Source organism: Eumetopias jubatus, unplaced genomic scaffold (genome assembly GCF_037043125.1).
Source record: "Eumetopias jubatus isolate StellerSeaLion01/CBP00866 unplaced genomic scaffold, mEumJub1_p1.0 scaffold_6, whole genome shotgun sequence".
NCBI classification, from domain to species: domain Eukaryota; kingdom Metazoa; phylum Chordata; class Mammalia; order Carnivora; family Otariidae; genus Eumetopias; species Eumetopias jubatus.
The window spans coordinates 36,677,341-36,693,578 of NW_028274812.1; the positions used below are offsets into that span (position 1 = coordinate 36,677,341).

At 36.1% G+C, this 16,238-nt stretch overlaps 1 protein-coding gene across 2 annotated transcripts in view; it reads right to left on the reverse strand.

Annotated features, from left to right (window-relative positions):
• The window catches only part of RNF146 (ring finger protein 146), a 71,975-nt gene that overhangs the window by 52,420 nt on the left and 3,317 nt on the right, over positions 1 to 16,238 (reverse strand). Inside the window, exons 2-3 of one of the 2 annotated variants that reach the window (XM_028117058.2) lie at positions 10,106 to 10,213; positions 414 to 2,658 (exon numbers count right to left, since the gene is read on the reverse strand). In XM_028117058.2, coding sequence (XP_027972859.1) covers positions 1,587 to 2,658; positions 10,106 to 10,107 — 1,074 coding nt within the window. In that variant the 5' untranslated portion in view covers positions 10,108 to 10,213 and the 3' untranslated portion in view covers positions 414 to 1,586. Of the gene's footprint in view, positions 1 to 413; positions 2,659 to 10,105; positions 10,214 to 16,238 lie in introns of those variants that run through there. The other variant, XR_015768305.1, reaches the window with a different exon arrangement.

Consider the following 16,238-nt stretch of genomic DNA (forward strand, 5'->3'; position numbering starts at 1 on the left):
TAAACAATAGCCATCATGTGGAAAGTCTACTGACTCTACAAAATTGGCCATTATGTGTGTGCCGTGGGATTTCCGAACTAGTAAGTACTACTGTTTACGTAGTAATAAAATTTAACTTTACATCAAAACTTCCTAAGATGTCAGAGGGACTCATGAAGCATCCTGTAACATTTGCATATGTTAAAGTAGCTAACCTTTCTTTTCCGTAACTAGCTATATTTTGAAAGTAGACTTAATACAAATGCACAACTCAAACTTTCATGATCATCTCTATAATCCAGGCTTTAAAAAAAATATGTAAGTCAAAGAATTAACTCCCAATTCTAACCTATCACAACAAGAGATTAAAAGATAATTTCAAAGTAGTGACAGTTTTTATTTGCTATGGTAACATTCAAGTCACATTTGAAAAACATATTAAAAATAACTTGCTTATGCTTCAACATGATCCTACTGTTTTGAATTAAAATATATAAAGACAAACTCACATTACCATTTTTCAGATCCAAATTCTGGATTACCAGGTTAACCCAAGACTTCCTATTTTGCCACAGATTCTACATTTTGTGTAAAGTAAATTTGTGTCTACTAATGCTGTTTAAAATAAGCCTACCCATTTAATTCATTAGTATCAGACCACTAATGAAGACTGGCAATGAACATCTAAAATACATGTCTCTACTATCAGTTATGTAAGAAATTTAAGTCTCACGAGCTTTAGGTTTATTTCCATACATACTTATTCCATGCAATTGCTTGTTTAAATAGTCTCTGAAAAAAAAAAATCAAACTTTCCTGAGCAGGTGACTAAGCTGAATACAACCAATTCAAATCACTACCTGTTTATTGACCTTTGGCCACAAATGTCAAAATGTTTCCATCCTCTTTCCAGACTCAAACAACAGACAAATTATTTTTGATAAACTCTAGTATTTATTAAATTATAAATTCTGTAATCAAAAAGAAAAATGCAGATCAAGAGAAACCTCAAACTACAAGGACTAGACAGCAAAGCCTATGGGAAACGCCATGAAGTATGTTACAGACAAGATTCTGAAACGTGAGTTATTGGCTGTTTTCTTCACATTTCCATTTCAGTAACTTTACTATTTAATAGTTGTTATTCATCTATTTTAAAATCCCAGATTCCCATCTATTCTCACATTAAGCTTCCTGTTCAAACCAATACAAGACATCTCATAGGTGCCAAATTTTAGTAATGGTTTTACATCAATCCATGCAGAAAAATAAGACACAATGCAAGAGTCAGATGAAGACTGTTAATGCACAGATAATACACACACGCTGGCCAAAAGAACTGAAGAAATTTAAAAAAACTATAAAATAGACATCAAGAAAACGGGGTTATTACTAAACAGCTCTCAACTATTAACGCCAAGTTCCTTATATTAAATAAATTCCTCAACAGAGACATGTTAGACATTTTAATTTACAGGTCTGTCCTCCCCATACCCTTTCCCACCCGAACTCCCAAAAATGCACTACCAGGGATGAGTATAATGTTATGTGGGCAGAAATTTACAGATAACCATTTTAACTTTGAGCATGGAGCTGAAGACTTTTATTTAAACTTCAGTTACTGTGCACTGTCCATCAGGCCTTCTAGATCTGACACCAGCATTCACTGTCCCACCCCCTGCTACTGATCGATCAGGATCTGATAGATCAGATACTGTCTGGTTTGCATTAGGGACCAAAAGTCTCTGTTGGGTCAGGGAGTGTTGTGCAACAAGTGCAGATACATCCTCACCATCACTACTGGCGTCTGATTCGGTTTCTTCAGTGGACGCGTCTGGTGCCGGTAGCCTGCCTGAAGATGGCGACTCATGATCTTCTTCTCCTTCCCCCCTATGACTCCTTTCAGCTATGCTGTCTCCACCGAGTTGCAAATGAGCAAAAGAGTCTTCCAGAGAAGTGCTTGCATCAGGGGATGGTGTTGCAGGGCTTGTTAACTGACCATCTACTGATGTCAGGGGCCTTACGGAAGACACTAGAGGCTGAACGGAAGAAGCGCCACTCTGTGCGGAGACACTGTCTGCTCCATCAGCAGAGCTCTCTCGCGCGAGGTTTACAGTATTAGCATCACAGTCCAGCCTAAGTCCAGCTACTCCCTTCTTTGGTATATCTATTATATCCCGCTTAATCTTCCTGCGACGTCCATGTTCATTTCTCCTGTATTGAACCATATTTTCAAGATCAGCAACATACAGAAACCCAGCAATTAACATTTCAGTGCTCTTTTTACCTTTGGAAAAAGCATCTTCCAGCTCTCTACTAGTGCGCTCATCGTACTGCCACCACCCATTTCTTCCTTCATAATACCATGCATATTCACCATTTCCTCTACTCGCAGCCTTGAGTTCTTCTGGTGACAATAAGGTTGGCTTGTCAAGGAAATCTTCAGGAATTTCTTGTCGACAGAGGGCACATCGCTTTCCAAGCCATGAAGCTCCCTTTACACACAGATAGCAGAAAACATGCTTACAAGGCAGACTGACTGGGTGAACACATGTTTGCAGACAAATGGCACATTCAGGGACAGTTAGAGAAGGTGCAGTATTCGCACAGGACTCATTCGCTTTCCTGTTCGTAGGAAGCATGTTTATCGAATGATCAATTTCACCACAGCCAGCCATCCTAAGAAAATAAGAGAAAATACATATAATATTAAAACTGTATTTCAACTCTTCCAATATCTTAATTCAACAACTCAGATTATTATTAAGCACCTATTATATATGTGTGCTACAGAGTGGTTTATGGGAAAGCAAAAATGAAAGCCCACCTGCTTATGGGGAAGACTGACATTAACAAAATAAACACACACATCAATGTAACCATGCAATTCTGGTAAGTGCTAGGAATGAGAAGTACATGGCGGTAAGCCCTAGATCTAGATTTCTAATGGTCTATTTTAGATTTCTTCCTGGATGTCTTGAGGGCAAAAAAAACCCTGAAGTCATAATCTGTTTCTTCTTTACTCCCTAAAAGCTCCCCACCCCCAATGACACCATTATCCATCTGCTTTTTCAAGCCAGAAATCCACCACTGAAATTGCCCTTCTCCTACTGCTTGTATCCAAAACATCAGCAGGTCTTACCAAGTTTATCCTAAGTATCTCCTGAATCCACCTACATTTCTACCCTTCCCTAGTCACCAAGTAAATACTGTTTATTAAATTACTGAATATGCCTCTTAATTGGTCTAGCCTTACCTCTTGCTTCAAAAGTTGGATTTTAGGATAAAGACTAGGATCTGTAAGCCCTGCAATGGTCCTGCCTCCCACCTCCCACACCAGCCTCATCTCTATCAGACTTCCCTTCCCCTTGATCAGGCTTCCAACCACACTAGCTACTCCCTTCAACAGGTTTTCTCTGAATGAACATTTCTTCACTTCCTGCCTTCCATATCCCCCATGGACAAATTACTACCTATCATATCCCTCCTGAGAAAGTCTCCATGACTAGGTCAAATCACCCTTTTTTTTTTTTAAATTTCTTACTACCATGTACTTCTCTCATTCCTAGCACTTATCAGAATTGCACTGTTAGATTTATGTGTTTGTTTATTTTATTAATGTCAGTCTTCCCCATAAACAGGTGGGCTTTGTAAAGGCAAGAAACAGATCATTTTGGCTCGTCTCTGTATTCTCATACAAGACCTGGCAGATAGAGAACAAATATTCAGCTAAGAAAATGAGTATGTTTTTCAATGAAGAATATAAAAAAAAATACACGTTCTGAATTTTATTTTAATTTTTTTTTTAAAGATTTCATTTATTAATAAATAAAGGGGGAGAGAGCACACATAAGCAGAGGGAGCGGCCGGCAGAGGGAGAAGCAGGCTCCTCACTGAGCAGGAGCCCGATGCGGGGCTCAATCCCACCTGAGCTGAAGGCAGATGCTTAACCGACTGAGCCACCCAGGCGTCCCTTTTATTTTACTTTAAATAACATTAACCATCTGGTTGACAAACTTTTTTTTAAAGAATTTACTAACACATACCTTGGGAATGTATAAAAATTCTGTCAGTGCACTTAAAGATCAGCCCTGAAGCAGCACACAAAGACTATAATGATAAATTGCAGATGGCCAAGGGAGAAAGGATAACGTGAAATAAGGCAGCTATTATACAAGGAAATCACTGCCAGATAAGAAATCTAAAAACCTGAGTCTCCCTCTCCCTTACTCTTCTGCACCCAGTTAAATCCAAAGTCTAAATTTCCTTACCTACAAATCAGAGTTTATAAAACTTAGGTGAGAATAGCCAAAATACACAAAAAAAAACAAAAACATCAAACGAAAACACTTTGTAATCACTGAAGCTCCACAAATGTTACAATCACGTAAAAACAAGGGAGAAAATGACATGAATATTGAGGCTGCCCTAAAGCAGAAGAAGAAAGGGAAAGAAAGGGACGAGATTTGTCCAACTGGATGGTATCGGGCTTAAACACTCACATAAATTTGTTCATTTCTGCCTTATTGAGTCAGATGAACATTTATTAAAAAATTACCATATCCATATACAACACTGAGTATTGATGGATCCAAAGATACACACCTACTTTGTTAAATAAGGAAACATACATGCAAGCAAAACATAATCACAATATGGCCTAATTCCTACAGTAATGTGTTAGGATGCTTATTAAAAGTAATAATGAGAGATAGGTGAGAAGATGGACATAGGCTAAAAGTATGGGGTGCAGAGGTGGCTGGGGAGTGGGAGAGATTGAGGTCAGAGCCACATACATGGCCCTGAGTCAAACAAGCAATGGAACAGCAAGAGATGAAGGTATAAAGGTAATCAGAAGCCAAATCATGAAGTCTTTGTGTGCCCTGCTAAAGAAGCATCTGATTTGATTTTATCCCATAGTACTAGGAAACCACAGATATTTTAAAAGCACAGAAAATGATAGAGGAAGTGCACCAGTGATACGTAAATAGAGGTAAAGGTCTCACAGAGATTGGCAACCACTAATTAACTGCTGCTTAAAATGAATGACAATCTCTCTGTACCAGTTGATTCTGCTGTTTTAAACAAGGAATATTTAGCATTTAATCACCATAAGGATTTCTGCCATTTTCCAAGATCAAGCATTCAAAAATGGGTACAGCGGTTACAAAAGGTGTAGTCAGTAAAAAATGTTTACTATGCTCATCAAAACTTGAAAAACAATCCTCTTAGGTTTTCATCACAGCACATCCAGTCCAACAATCCATTCTCTTACTGCTTTTTTCTGTGGCCCTGGTTCCTCAATAGACAAGGTTCAAAATGATAGCAAGTTTTGGAAAAGATTGTACTTATCTAGAAAAGGAAGTGGCACACAGTCTCAGGGAAAGAACTGATCACTATGCAGTACTTGATTTCCAAACTCTTTTTCAACCTTTAATTCCATTTCCAATCAATTCCTTTACCAGAAACTCTAAGTCACATAAACTAGTAAAGTACAACTTTTTCCCAACCTATGGTAAGTTCTACCTGATATGAACTCTTCATATGTGTTAGGCATTTAGAGGAGCTTCAAAGTATTTTGAGATAAACCCTTGCCTTCAAAGATCTTGTAACTTAACAATCTAAGTTATAAGTGAAAGTGCTTGCTTCTTAACTGGTTAATTAATGCTGTCTACCTATTTCCCCTAAAAAGAACTGGCCATGCACAATACATCTTGTTAGGCTCCCCACAACTCATATGTATTTCTTAAATACAAAATCTTAATACTTCCCAAAGTGACAAGAGACAGAATACCACATATTTCAATTTATATTTGGCAAAACATTCAGAATACTTTTGTCTGTTCCAGGTAACTTTACATTGTGGTAACAGTGTAAAGTACATGTACATTAAGTCTATGTACATTACTTTCAATTCTGCCAAATATAAGCAGCATGTCATATACCTATAAGAGGTTTCTAAAAAATCACACACACGGTGCTTCTGGGTCTTCAGCTTTCTCATCAGTAAAATGGGGATAATTCACGTTCGAATAAAAATTATTGTAAAATGAATAAATTAAATGAAAGCATAAACCTGCATATGAAAGCCTCTTTTAATTCATCAGGTCCTATTGCTACATTTATATTTTTATTTATCTATTTATTTTTTAAAAAGATTTTATTAACAGAGAGAGACACAGCAAGAGAGGGAACACAAGCAGGGGGAGTGGGAGAGGAAGAAGCAGGCTTCCCACTGAGCAGGGAGCCCAATGCAGGGCTCGATCCCAGGACCCTGGGATTATGACCTGAGCCAAAGGCAGACGCTTAACGACTGAGCCACCTAGACGCTCTCTATTGCTACATTTAAACCTCAGTGTAACTTTAAACATTTTGGGAACAAAAAGAACTAAACTGGCTACAGAATGGGAGAACAATATGTATATTCTTACATCCCTTTCCATTTAGGTTAAAAAAGTTAGCTGTCAATGAAATTCTTGAAAATCTTTTATATCTACATATTTATTTAAAGCTCCAATTAAGAAGAAGAAAATAAGAAAGCCATCCATCCATTTTGATACTATTCATAAGACAAAAATGGAGAAGGGCTAATGCTCATCCGTACTTGGGGAAAAGTAAAATCTAAGCTGAAAAAAGTCTGATGAGTCACCTATACGTGGTTCTTAAGAGACATGAAAATGAATGAATGCCCAAATTAAACTTGTAGAGAGAGCAGACAAAAGGCCCAAACACAGAACCTTCGATTATTTCAATATTTACTAATGAGGCAAAACAGCTTACAAAAGATTTTAAGTGGTCAGAGACAGATGGGGACTAAAGAGACACCACCACCAAAAAAGCTACAAGGGAGACATTTGAAAAAAAGAAAAGTCAAGCAAGGAGAGGACTTAACAAAAGTTAACTATTAACTCATGAAAATTTCCACTTTTAGAGTGAAATGTATGGTGCAAAAGTTGGGAGCACCACACATAATTAGCTATTTTGATTTCCCAGAGACTATCAAGCCTCCTGTCAGTAACTTTTTACTCAGTCAAGACAACTTTCTTTCCCTATTCCCCCAAAGACTATTACACAACTTCTCCAACTTCTTAGTTTAGAGATATCCTGGACTCCTTTATCATTAAAAAATTAGGTAAGAGTGAATCCTGGAAATTTATCTTTATCTTCACTCTACCTTATCATCATTCCTCTTGGCTCAGGATGGGACACCGCTAGTTGTTTTGAAAAGCTAACCCCTCAATTTCTGGTGTTAGTACCATCCCAATTCCCTCAAGATTTTGGTTAATATTCTCTATCCTTAAATTACAAAACCAACTACCATGCTTAGTCTAATGATCTCTTTCAGTCTCAACATATTTGATCCTATTGCACTGAATGATATGACCACCAACTCTTTTTCTAAAACTTTATACTATGCATTTCCATGATGGTACTCTCTCCCAATTCTCCTATTTTGTTTTCTCTTTTCTCTATTTGCCCTTAAGTAACAGTATTCTTCACAAAGGCCCTGTGTGTGGCCCTATTTTCACAGTACATTCTATGTCTAGACAATCTACTGAGTATTTCAAATACATATACCACTGTGACTCCCAAAATCTAAAGTCCAGAACCATGCCAACTGTGTTTCCAATCTGTATTCAAATTTACCTCAATATTCTCCAAGAACCTGAAATCAAACAGGACTAAAACCAAAATTATCAGGGGCACCTGGGTGGCTCAGTTGGTTAAGCGATTGCCTTCGGCTCAGGTCATGATCCTGGAGTCCCAGGATCGAGTCCCATATCGGGCTCCCTGCTCAGTGGGGAGTCTGCTTCTCCCTCTGACCCTCTTCCCTCTTGTGCTCTGTCTCACATTCTCTCTCTCTCAAATAAATAAATAAAATCTTTAAAAAAAAAAATAAATAAAAATAAAACCAAAATTATCTGCTCCTAAACCTTCATTCCTCTTTCCTTTTTTTTCGATCTTGCATAAAACTTAGAGCCATCCTCCATACTCCCTTATTCCTTGGCCATTTCTCTTCTCTGTGACAGAAACTTTAGAATGTGTCCCCTTCATTCCCAAAGCCTGTGATCCCAATTCTGGCTTCTTGGACACACTTTTGTACTAACCTCCTAAGTGGCCTCCCTGACTTCAGTCCTTTCTCCTCCTCATCCCTTTTTCTCAGGTCATGTCTAATTAGTCTTCTCTCCAAGCCTCAACAGTTTTCTACTGCCTACATTATCTAATACAAATTCCTAAGCACTGGCTTCCAAGTACATTGACAAAGCCTTTAGAGTAAAACAGACTTAGCTAAAATCCTGGCTCCATCATTTATTCTCACTACACTGACCTAGAAGAGCATTTCCAAAATTTCTCCAAAAGTAAGAATTAGCTGATGTGCTCTACCCTGGAAATTTGCACATGTCTGCGTTACAGTCTAAAAAATGTGTTTTTAACAAGTGCCCCCGGGATTATTCTCAGAGAAATTTGGAAAACACTGACCTAGGGCAAATGACTTCATCTCTCTAATTCTGTTTCTTCACCAGTAAATGAGCTAATTACGATTTTTCAGTGATTAATTTCAATAATCCAAATAAAATCAACAGTAAGTACCCAGCAATACAGCAGGTACTAAATATTCACTCCCTTTACCAACTCTGAAGTCTCTTTCTCCTTATCCCATTTTGCTACATGGGACTGCTCCTGACTCCCCTAAGATGCCCTGATATTTAGACAACTGTGCCCCTCCCTCATTACCTTGGCTTAAAAAATACCTCCTAATTTTCTCAGCTTGGTAAAATTCTATTTATTCTTTAAGATCAAGCTAAAAGTTCTTCTCACTCTGAACCTTCAGATGGACTAAATCCTCTCAGTTCCAAAACCATCTTATTGTTACCTCAATATGGCATTTCTTCCACTGTTTAATTAATAATTATGTTTCACTTCCTAGACCATAGTCTAGTCCCTTGACGGCCAGCACCTATAATATTTAACCTACATATATATATATACACACACATATATATGTGGTTTTTTAAATATGGTTTTTAAGTCTATATATATAGAGACCTTATATATATAACAGCAGATAACATATGAACAAGATTAAATAAAAGATATTTGTCCCAATTTTAAAGAAAAATACAGGTTTCATTTTTCTTTTATCAAATTCTCAACACTAAGAATGATATTGCCATACTTTTAGTATATAATTAAAGCATCATATTGAAAAGAAGATAGCAATAGTTACATGTCAAACTGAGAGAACATGTGAAATAGTATCTACAGGTTGGATAATGTTCATATTAACTTGGAAGATAGAAATACGATGTTCATCACGTAAAAATATCAAGAATAGAATGATGTTCAAAATGGGCACAATCATGGTAATGTAGTATTTTAAAGCATATTTCACAAAAACTAAACGATAGGAAAACACAGCTGGTAAAACTGGGGCCTAGAATGAATTCAGTATTAATTAAAATGCAATATACTAAATTTTTAAAAAATCAATTAATCTAGGGGCGACTGGGTGGTGCAGCTGGTTAAGTATCTGACTCTTGGTTTCAGCTCAGGCCATGATCTCAGGGTCGTGAGATCAAGCCCCATGTCAGGCTCTGAACTCAGCGCAGATTCTGCTTAGGGCTCTCTCTCTCTCTCTCTGCCCTTCCCTCCCCTGCACACTCTCTAAATAAATCTTTATTTTAAAAAATCAATTAATTCAAAAAACACTTTAATTTAGTGAAACAAGCTTTTAAAAGTAAATGTTTTTAAGTCCTATTAAGTCTCTCTTATTAATAAAAGGTGATATTGTCTGCCTAGTTTGGTTTTAAGTAAGTTACTATGTTAAGAGAAAGTAGAACCTAGAAGATCTAAAAATCTTTCCAGTTTTTTACCCTACGAGAAAATTCTTTTGTCTTCAGTTTCACTGACTTTTATAGAAATTTTTCCTGATAAGATTTCTGGATACCTACATTAACAGTAATTTAATGTGAATAAAATTACTAACTCAGTAAAACATCTAAAACAATACAAAACGCTCATTGTGTATAATTAGATCTAAATATAACATGTACTTGGCTTACTGCATTTTATCAGTTCATTTAATTTACTCCATCTTTGGGACAAACCATGATGCCATACTTACATTTCTATTACAAATCCCACAGCTGTCTGGCACAAAAACAAAAGCTCATCTTCACCGGCAGTCAAACAGTGTGTGGTATTTTGTCTTCCACTGCTGGTTCATTCTGTGCTGCAAGAGAAGTTATTTCATCAACTTCTATACAGACTAATTAAGATCAATAAAATTAGTCAATTATGTATGACCCTTTAACAAAATTCAGTGGCAAATTTTAGCTTAGAAATGACAAAATTTCCAGACACTGCTATTCAACACAGTACTGGAAGTGCTAGCTGGAGCAATTAGACTAGAAAAAGATATGAAAGCCATACAATAAGGTAAGGAAGAAGTAAAACTATCTCTGTTTGCTATATAGAAAATCCCAAGAATCCCCAAGAAAACTACTAGGGGTAATAAATTCAGCAAAGTTGCATGTTACAAGCTCAATGTACAAGTCAGCTGTGTTTCTACATCTAACAGTCAACAATCCAAAAAGGCAATCAAGAAAGCATTTTAGAGAATGCTCAAAAATTTCATTTATAATAGCATCTAAAACAATAAAATGCCTAGGAATCAACTTAACCAAGGAGGGGAAAGACTTGTACACTGAAAACTATCAAACATTGCAGAAAGAAATTAAAGGAGAGCTAATTAAATGGAAAGACAACTGTTCATGGACTGGAAGACTGAAGATGACAATACTAAACAAACTGATCTATAGATTCGACATAATCCTTATGAAAATTCCAACAGCTTTTTTTGCAGAAATGGAAAAGCCAATCCTCAAATTCATATGAAATTGTGAAGGGCCTAAAATAATCCAAAACAATCTTGAAAAAGAACAAAGTTGAAGAACTCATACATCGCGATTTCAAAATTTACTACAAAGCTACAGTAACCAAGTCAGTGTGGTATTGGTACAAGAATAGGCAAATACACCAAAAGGAGACAGTCCAGAAATAAACCCTTACTTGTAGAGCCAACTGATTTTTAAAAAGGGGTGCCAAGTCCATTCAGTGGGAGAAAGAATAGTCTCTTCAACAAATGCTAGGACAAGTGAACTGCCACATGCAAAAGAATGAAGTTGGACCCCTACTTCACACCATATACAAAAACTAACTCAAGACAGACCAACAAACCTAAAAAGAGGTAAAACCATACAACCCTTAGAAGAAAACAGAGGGGTTTATCTCTATGATGTTGGGTTTGGCAATAGATTCCTAGATATGAATGACACCAAAAGAAAAAACAAATTGTGGACTTCATCAAAATTAAAACTTCTGGGCATCAAAGGACATTGTCAAGCAGGTTAAATGTCAAAATGGGAGAGAATCTTTACAAATCATATACAGATAAGGGTTTAATATCCACAATACATAAAAGAATGCCTACAACAACAAAAGGACAAAAGATCTTTTTTGAATGGACAAAAGACTTGAGTAGATACTTCTTCAAAGATGTAGAAATTGACATTAAATACATGAAAAGATGCTTAACATTATTAGTTATCAGGGAAATGTAAATCAAAACCAGAAGGTCACTTCACATCTATTAGGATGGCTATAATTTAAAAAAAAGGGAAAATAATAAGCATTGGCGAGAATGTGGAAAAACTGGAACCCTTGAACAGTGTGTACACATGGGAATGAAAGATAGTCCAGCCACTATGAAGTTTGGTGGTTCACCAAAAAAATTAAACAGAATTACCATATAATCCATCAATTCCACTCCCAGGTATATACCCAAAAGAATTAAAACAGGGACAGAAACAGATACCTGTACACCAATGTTCTTTGCGGAATTATTCACAAAAGTCAAAAGGTGGGACACAATCCAAGCACCCATCAGCAGAAGAATGGATAAACAGAATGTGGTATACAAATACAATGGAATATTATACAGCCATAGAAAGAAAGGAAATTCTGATACATACTATAACATGGATGAGCCTTGAAAAAGTATTACGCTAAGCGAGATAAGACAGACACAAAAGGAAAATTTTATGATTCCACTTAAATGAAATATTGAAAATAGGCATATTGAGAGACAGAAAGTAGATAAGTTACCAGGGGCTAATGAGAGGAGCAAAAGAGTTATTGCTTAAAGGATACAGAATTTCTGTTTAAAATGATGAAGTTGTGGAAATAAATAGTGGTGATGGTTGCATGACATTGTAAATGTAATTAATGACATTGAATTGTACATTTAAAATGGTTAAAATGGTGAATTGTATGTTATTTATATTTTACCACAATAAAAATGTTTTTAAAGTGAAACAGGTTCTATATGGACACATTAGCCCACATGCAATGTATTCCATAGCCACTGCCTTTCTACAAGGAAGTAGTGTGTGCAAAGACAAAGCCATCACATTAACTAGAACCTCCTGCTATTTATATGTATATCCAAGTTTACAATCATTAAGCCAAACTTCTCTCAAGATGCCTCTTATTCAGGGAATCCAGAAGCACCAACCAAAACATCATTTCAGCCGTTAATCCTTTCTTCTCTTTTAGGATTCTCTCCTGCCACTTCAGGATGCCCAGTCAGTGCAGGACGCACATCATACTACATAGAACTCAGAATCAAGCAAACATGATGACTAAAGAGATCGTAAGCCTCACAGTAACAGCAAGAGGGAAGTCTTTCTTTGGAGGCTCATTACTAACTACATAATCCCCTACATCTCTTCTAGATTAACCTTTAAGGCAGTGACTTAATTTTCACTGTTCCTCATCCTCTCCATCCTAACTCCTGACACATCACTATGAGCCAATTTAAATATGACCCATCTCAACTCCTAACTCTGAGGTTCTTAAAACTTGCCCCACTGAGGCTGCTTATTAGAGATACACATTCTCAGGCCCTACCCCTGGAGATTCTAGGCCAGTAGACGTGGATGGCGTTTAAGCCCAGGAATCTCACTTTAAGTGAAAGTGATGCAGGTAATCCATCAAATCCAATTTGAGAAAAACTGTACGTTTTCAATTCCTAAAATCCTAAATTCAGTGAAATTTCACCTCCCTGTCCATCCAGGAACAAAATATGATGTATACATTTGGAACTAGAAGCCACCTAAAGTGCTGCCTCTCTAAAATCTTAATCTCACTCTTAGATTACAAACTCTGGTCCTTCCAGCTAATTTACTCATTCCCACATCTACTCTTTAATTTCACAAGGATCTCTAGGTTCTTGACAGCCTCCTTTTCTTTAGTCAGTTCCCAGTCTCATTTCTTTTCCTGCCCAATCTGGAGCCCAACCATTTTAACTTCTTTCTTAACAGAATACTTGGCTTTCACATCTGTCTCTCTACACATTCTCCACAAACCCCCATGTCTGCATGAATCTTACAAAGTGACATCTCAGCTTCCATGCTTTAATCAAGGAATGCAGATGGAGAAAAACAGAAAATCCTTTTTCTCATCTCCTCTCCAACCAAATCCTGTCAACTTTTATCCTTAACACCTTTGGAATCTATCCTCTACTCTCCTGCCATTGCTAGTGTCCTAGTTTAGACATACATCACCTCTCACCTGAACTACTGTCCAGTCTATCCTGCTTCAGTAACACCCCTCAAATTTATTCACTAAGCCTCTGAGTGATATACTAAAAAGGCAAAATGTGCCTCCCATATGCAAAGCCCCATACTGGTTCTCTAGCCCATACAATAAAGGCAAAGCTCCTAAGGACAGCATTCAAAGGCTTTAATGACCTGAAACCTAAATCTCTCTCTAGTCTTACTTATCTCCTACCACCACTCTCACAGATTCATAATCTAGTTCTACCAAATTATTCATACTTCTCTAAACCTCTCTTTATAGTTCTGTACTTCCTCCTCCTGGTATAATCCATCTCTTTTACAGCTTATGAATGCTACCATTCTACCACTTTCTCTACTTCCCAAAAATCGTTCCCTCCACTATATTTTGTACATTCTTCTATTACTGAAGTTATCCCATACACTGAAATTACTTACTTGCTTTTGACCGTTCTATTAAACCATCAACCTCCTGAAGATAAAGACTGTCTTTTATCTCTAAGTGGCTAGTAAACTGCCAATCAGTTTTTGTTGACTTCAAGTGTTATTTCTTAGATGAAGGAAAAATTTCCTAAAGTAACTGTTGAGAAAAATACTGAAATAAATTTATTCACATAACACATTTGAGTTCTGTGAACAAGGCACCCAGCCACAAAAGATATAAAGATACCAAGTTCTAATCATTTCTTTAAAGAGCTTAAAATACAACAGGGGGAAGTTAATACATTTACAAATATAAGATTCAAGCCAACTTTATATCTTTTGACAAGCTCATCATTTACCTAAGGTTTTGTTCACTGGCAATGAATTCTCCAGAATGCAGATAAAAAACCAAGAATAAAACCAGTTTTAGTAAATCTTGCAAGCTACAGTGACTTTTTCCAATTCCTACATACCATGGTTAATTTTCAAAGTGGACTCTAAATGGATAATTATGGTTGGGGGGAAGAAAATAAACTAAAATCTATGTAGTATTCTAGATCCTAGCTATGCAAACTGTGTCCCCAACCAACTAAATCAGCATTTACTTGGGAGTCCCTCACAAATGAAAAATCTGGAGCCCCATTCCACCGACAGAATCAGATCTCCAGGTGGTTCATATGTATACTAAAAAGTTCATGAAGCTCCTGATAACCTCAAACAACCCTGTAAAATATGACTACACCCATTTTATAAATGAGGAAACCCAAACCCAAAGGATTTAATCCCAAATCACAAAGCTATCAATATTGGGAGATGGGATTCAAACCCAAGCGTTTCTTTAAAAAAATCTTTTCTTCAGTGTACTGTATCTCAGAGAAAAGGTCTAGAATAGCATCATCAAACAGAAATATGATGCAGGCCACATTTATAATTTCCAATTTTCTATTAGCCACATGAATAAAAGGAAACAGGTAAAACTAATTTGAATATTTTATTTAACCCTAAATATTTAAAACATTACCATTTCCAAATGTATTTAATATAAAGAAATTATTAATGTGATATTTTATATTCTCGTGTGTGTGTATAGTCTTTGAAATTTGGTGTGTATTTTACACATATAGCACAACTCAGGTCAGACTAGCCACGTATCAAGTGCTCAACAGCTCTATGTGGCTAGTGGCTACCATACTGGACAATGCTGGTTTAGAATGTCTTGCATATTAACAATTTTTAAAAATACAAAACTGGCAATTTACCACCAGAATTGTTGAATAAAGAAAATGAACTCCATGTTACTTTATCCACACCTGTGCTGGCACAGATTAAAAAGAAAACTGCATGTTGTGTTGTAATCAAAATTGACTGGTTTCAGTGATACCAATTCTGCCAAACTGATCCATCCACTATAACCTCTGACAATTATAAAGCCAAGTGGGCACAACACAGGGAACAGTATGTAATATTCAAAATGGTCATATGTAGTAGTCCTTAGAAAATTTCTACATTTGAAACCAAAGATTTTTTTTAAATGAGGGGAAAGAGAGGCTTTTGCTTTCATCCAAAGATGTAAGACAAAATTTCTAACTATTAGCCAGAATTTGGCAAACCATAAATAATTCAAACATATATAATTCTCACTTCAATGAATGATTTATAAATTATATACCAAACTAAAATTTACCACAGTATTTTGATACGCAAATACCAATTAGTGAATGGGTTAAGGTTCTTTCTTTAGGTGAAAATTTATACAGAAAAGAACTATTAGGAAGGTAACATAAAAAGAGAAAAGATTTGAAACTACATTACATATTTCTGCCTCTTAAGAATTCTGGGGAAAAAAGGTGACAGACTAAATTTCAAAATATATAAAAGACTTCAGAGATTGTCAGTGAATTTAAGTCATTTACCCACTCAACCAATTAGTAAGCAAGTATAACTGAAAATGAAGTAATACCGTACTATTTATAATTTGTGACCACTCAACAAATTCACACTTCTATTATTTGCATATGCTGTTATCTTCTCTGAAAATATCTAGGATTAATTACAATTCCACTTTTCAAGTCAGTCACAAAGTCAAAAAACCATCATTTTTTTCCACATAATACATTCAAATGATTATCTTTTTAAAAGAACTAATCAAAGAAAAAGATAAGTACATAAGTTAAAATTTCAAATTATAAAGATGTG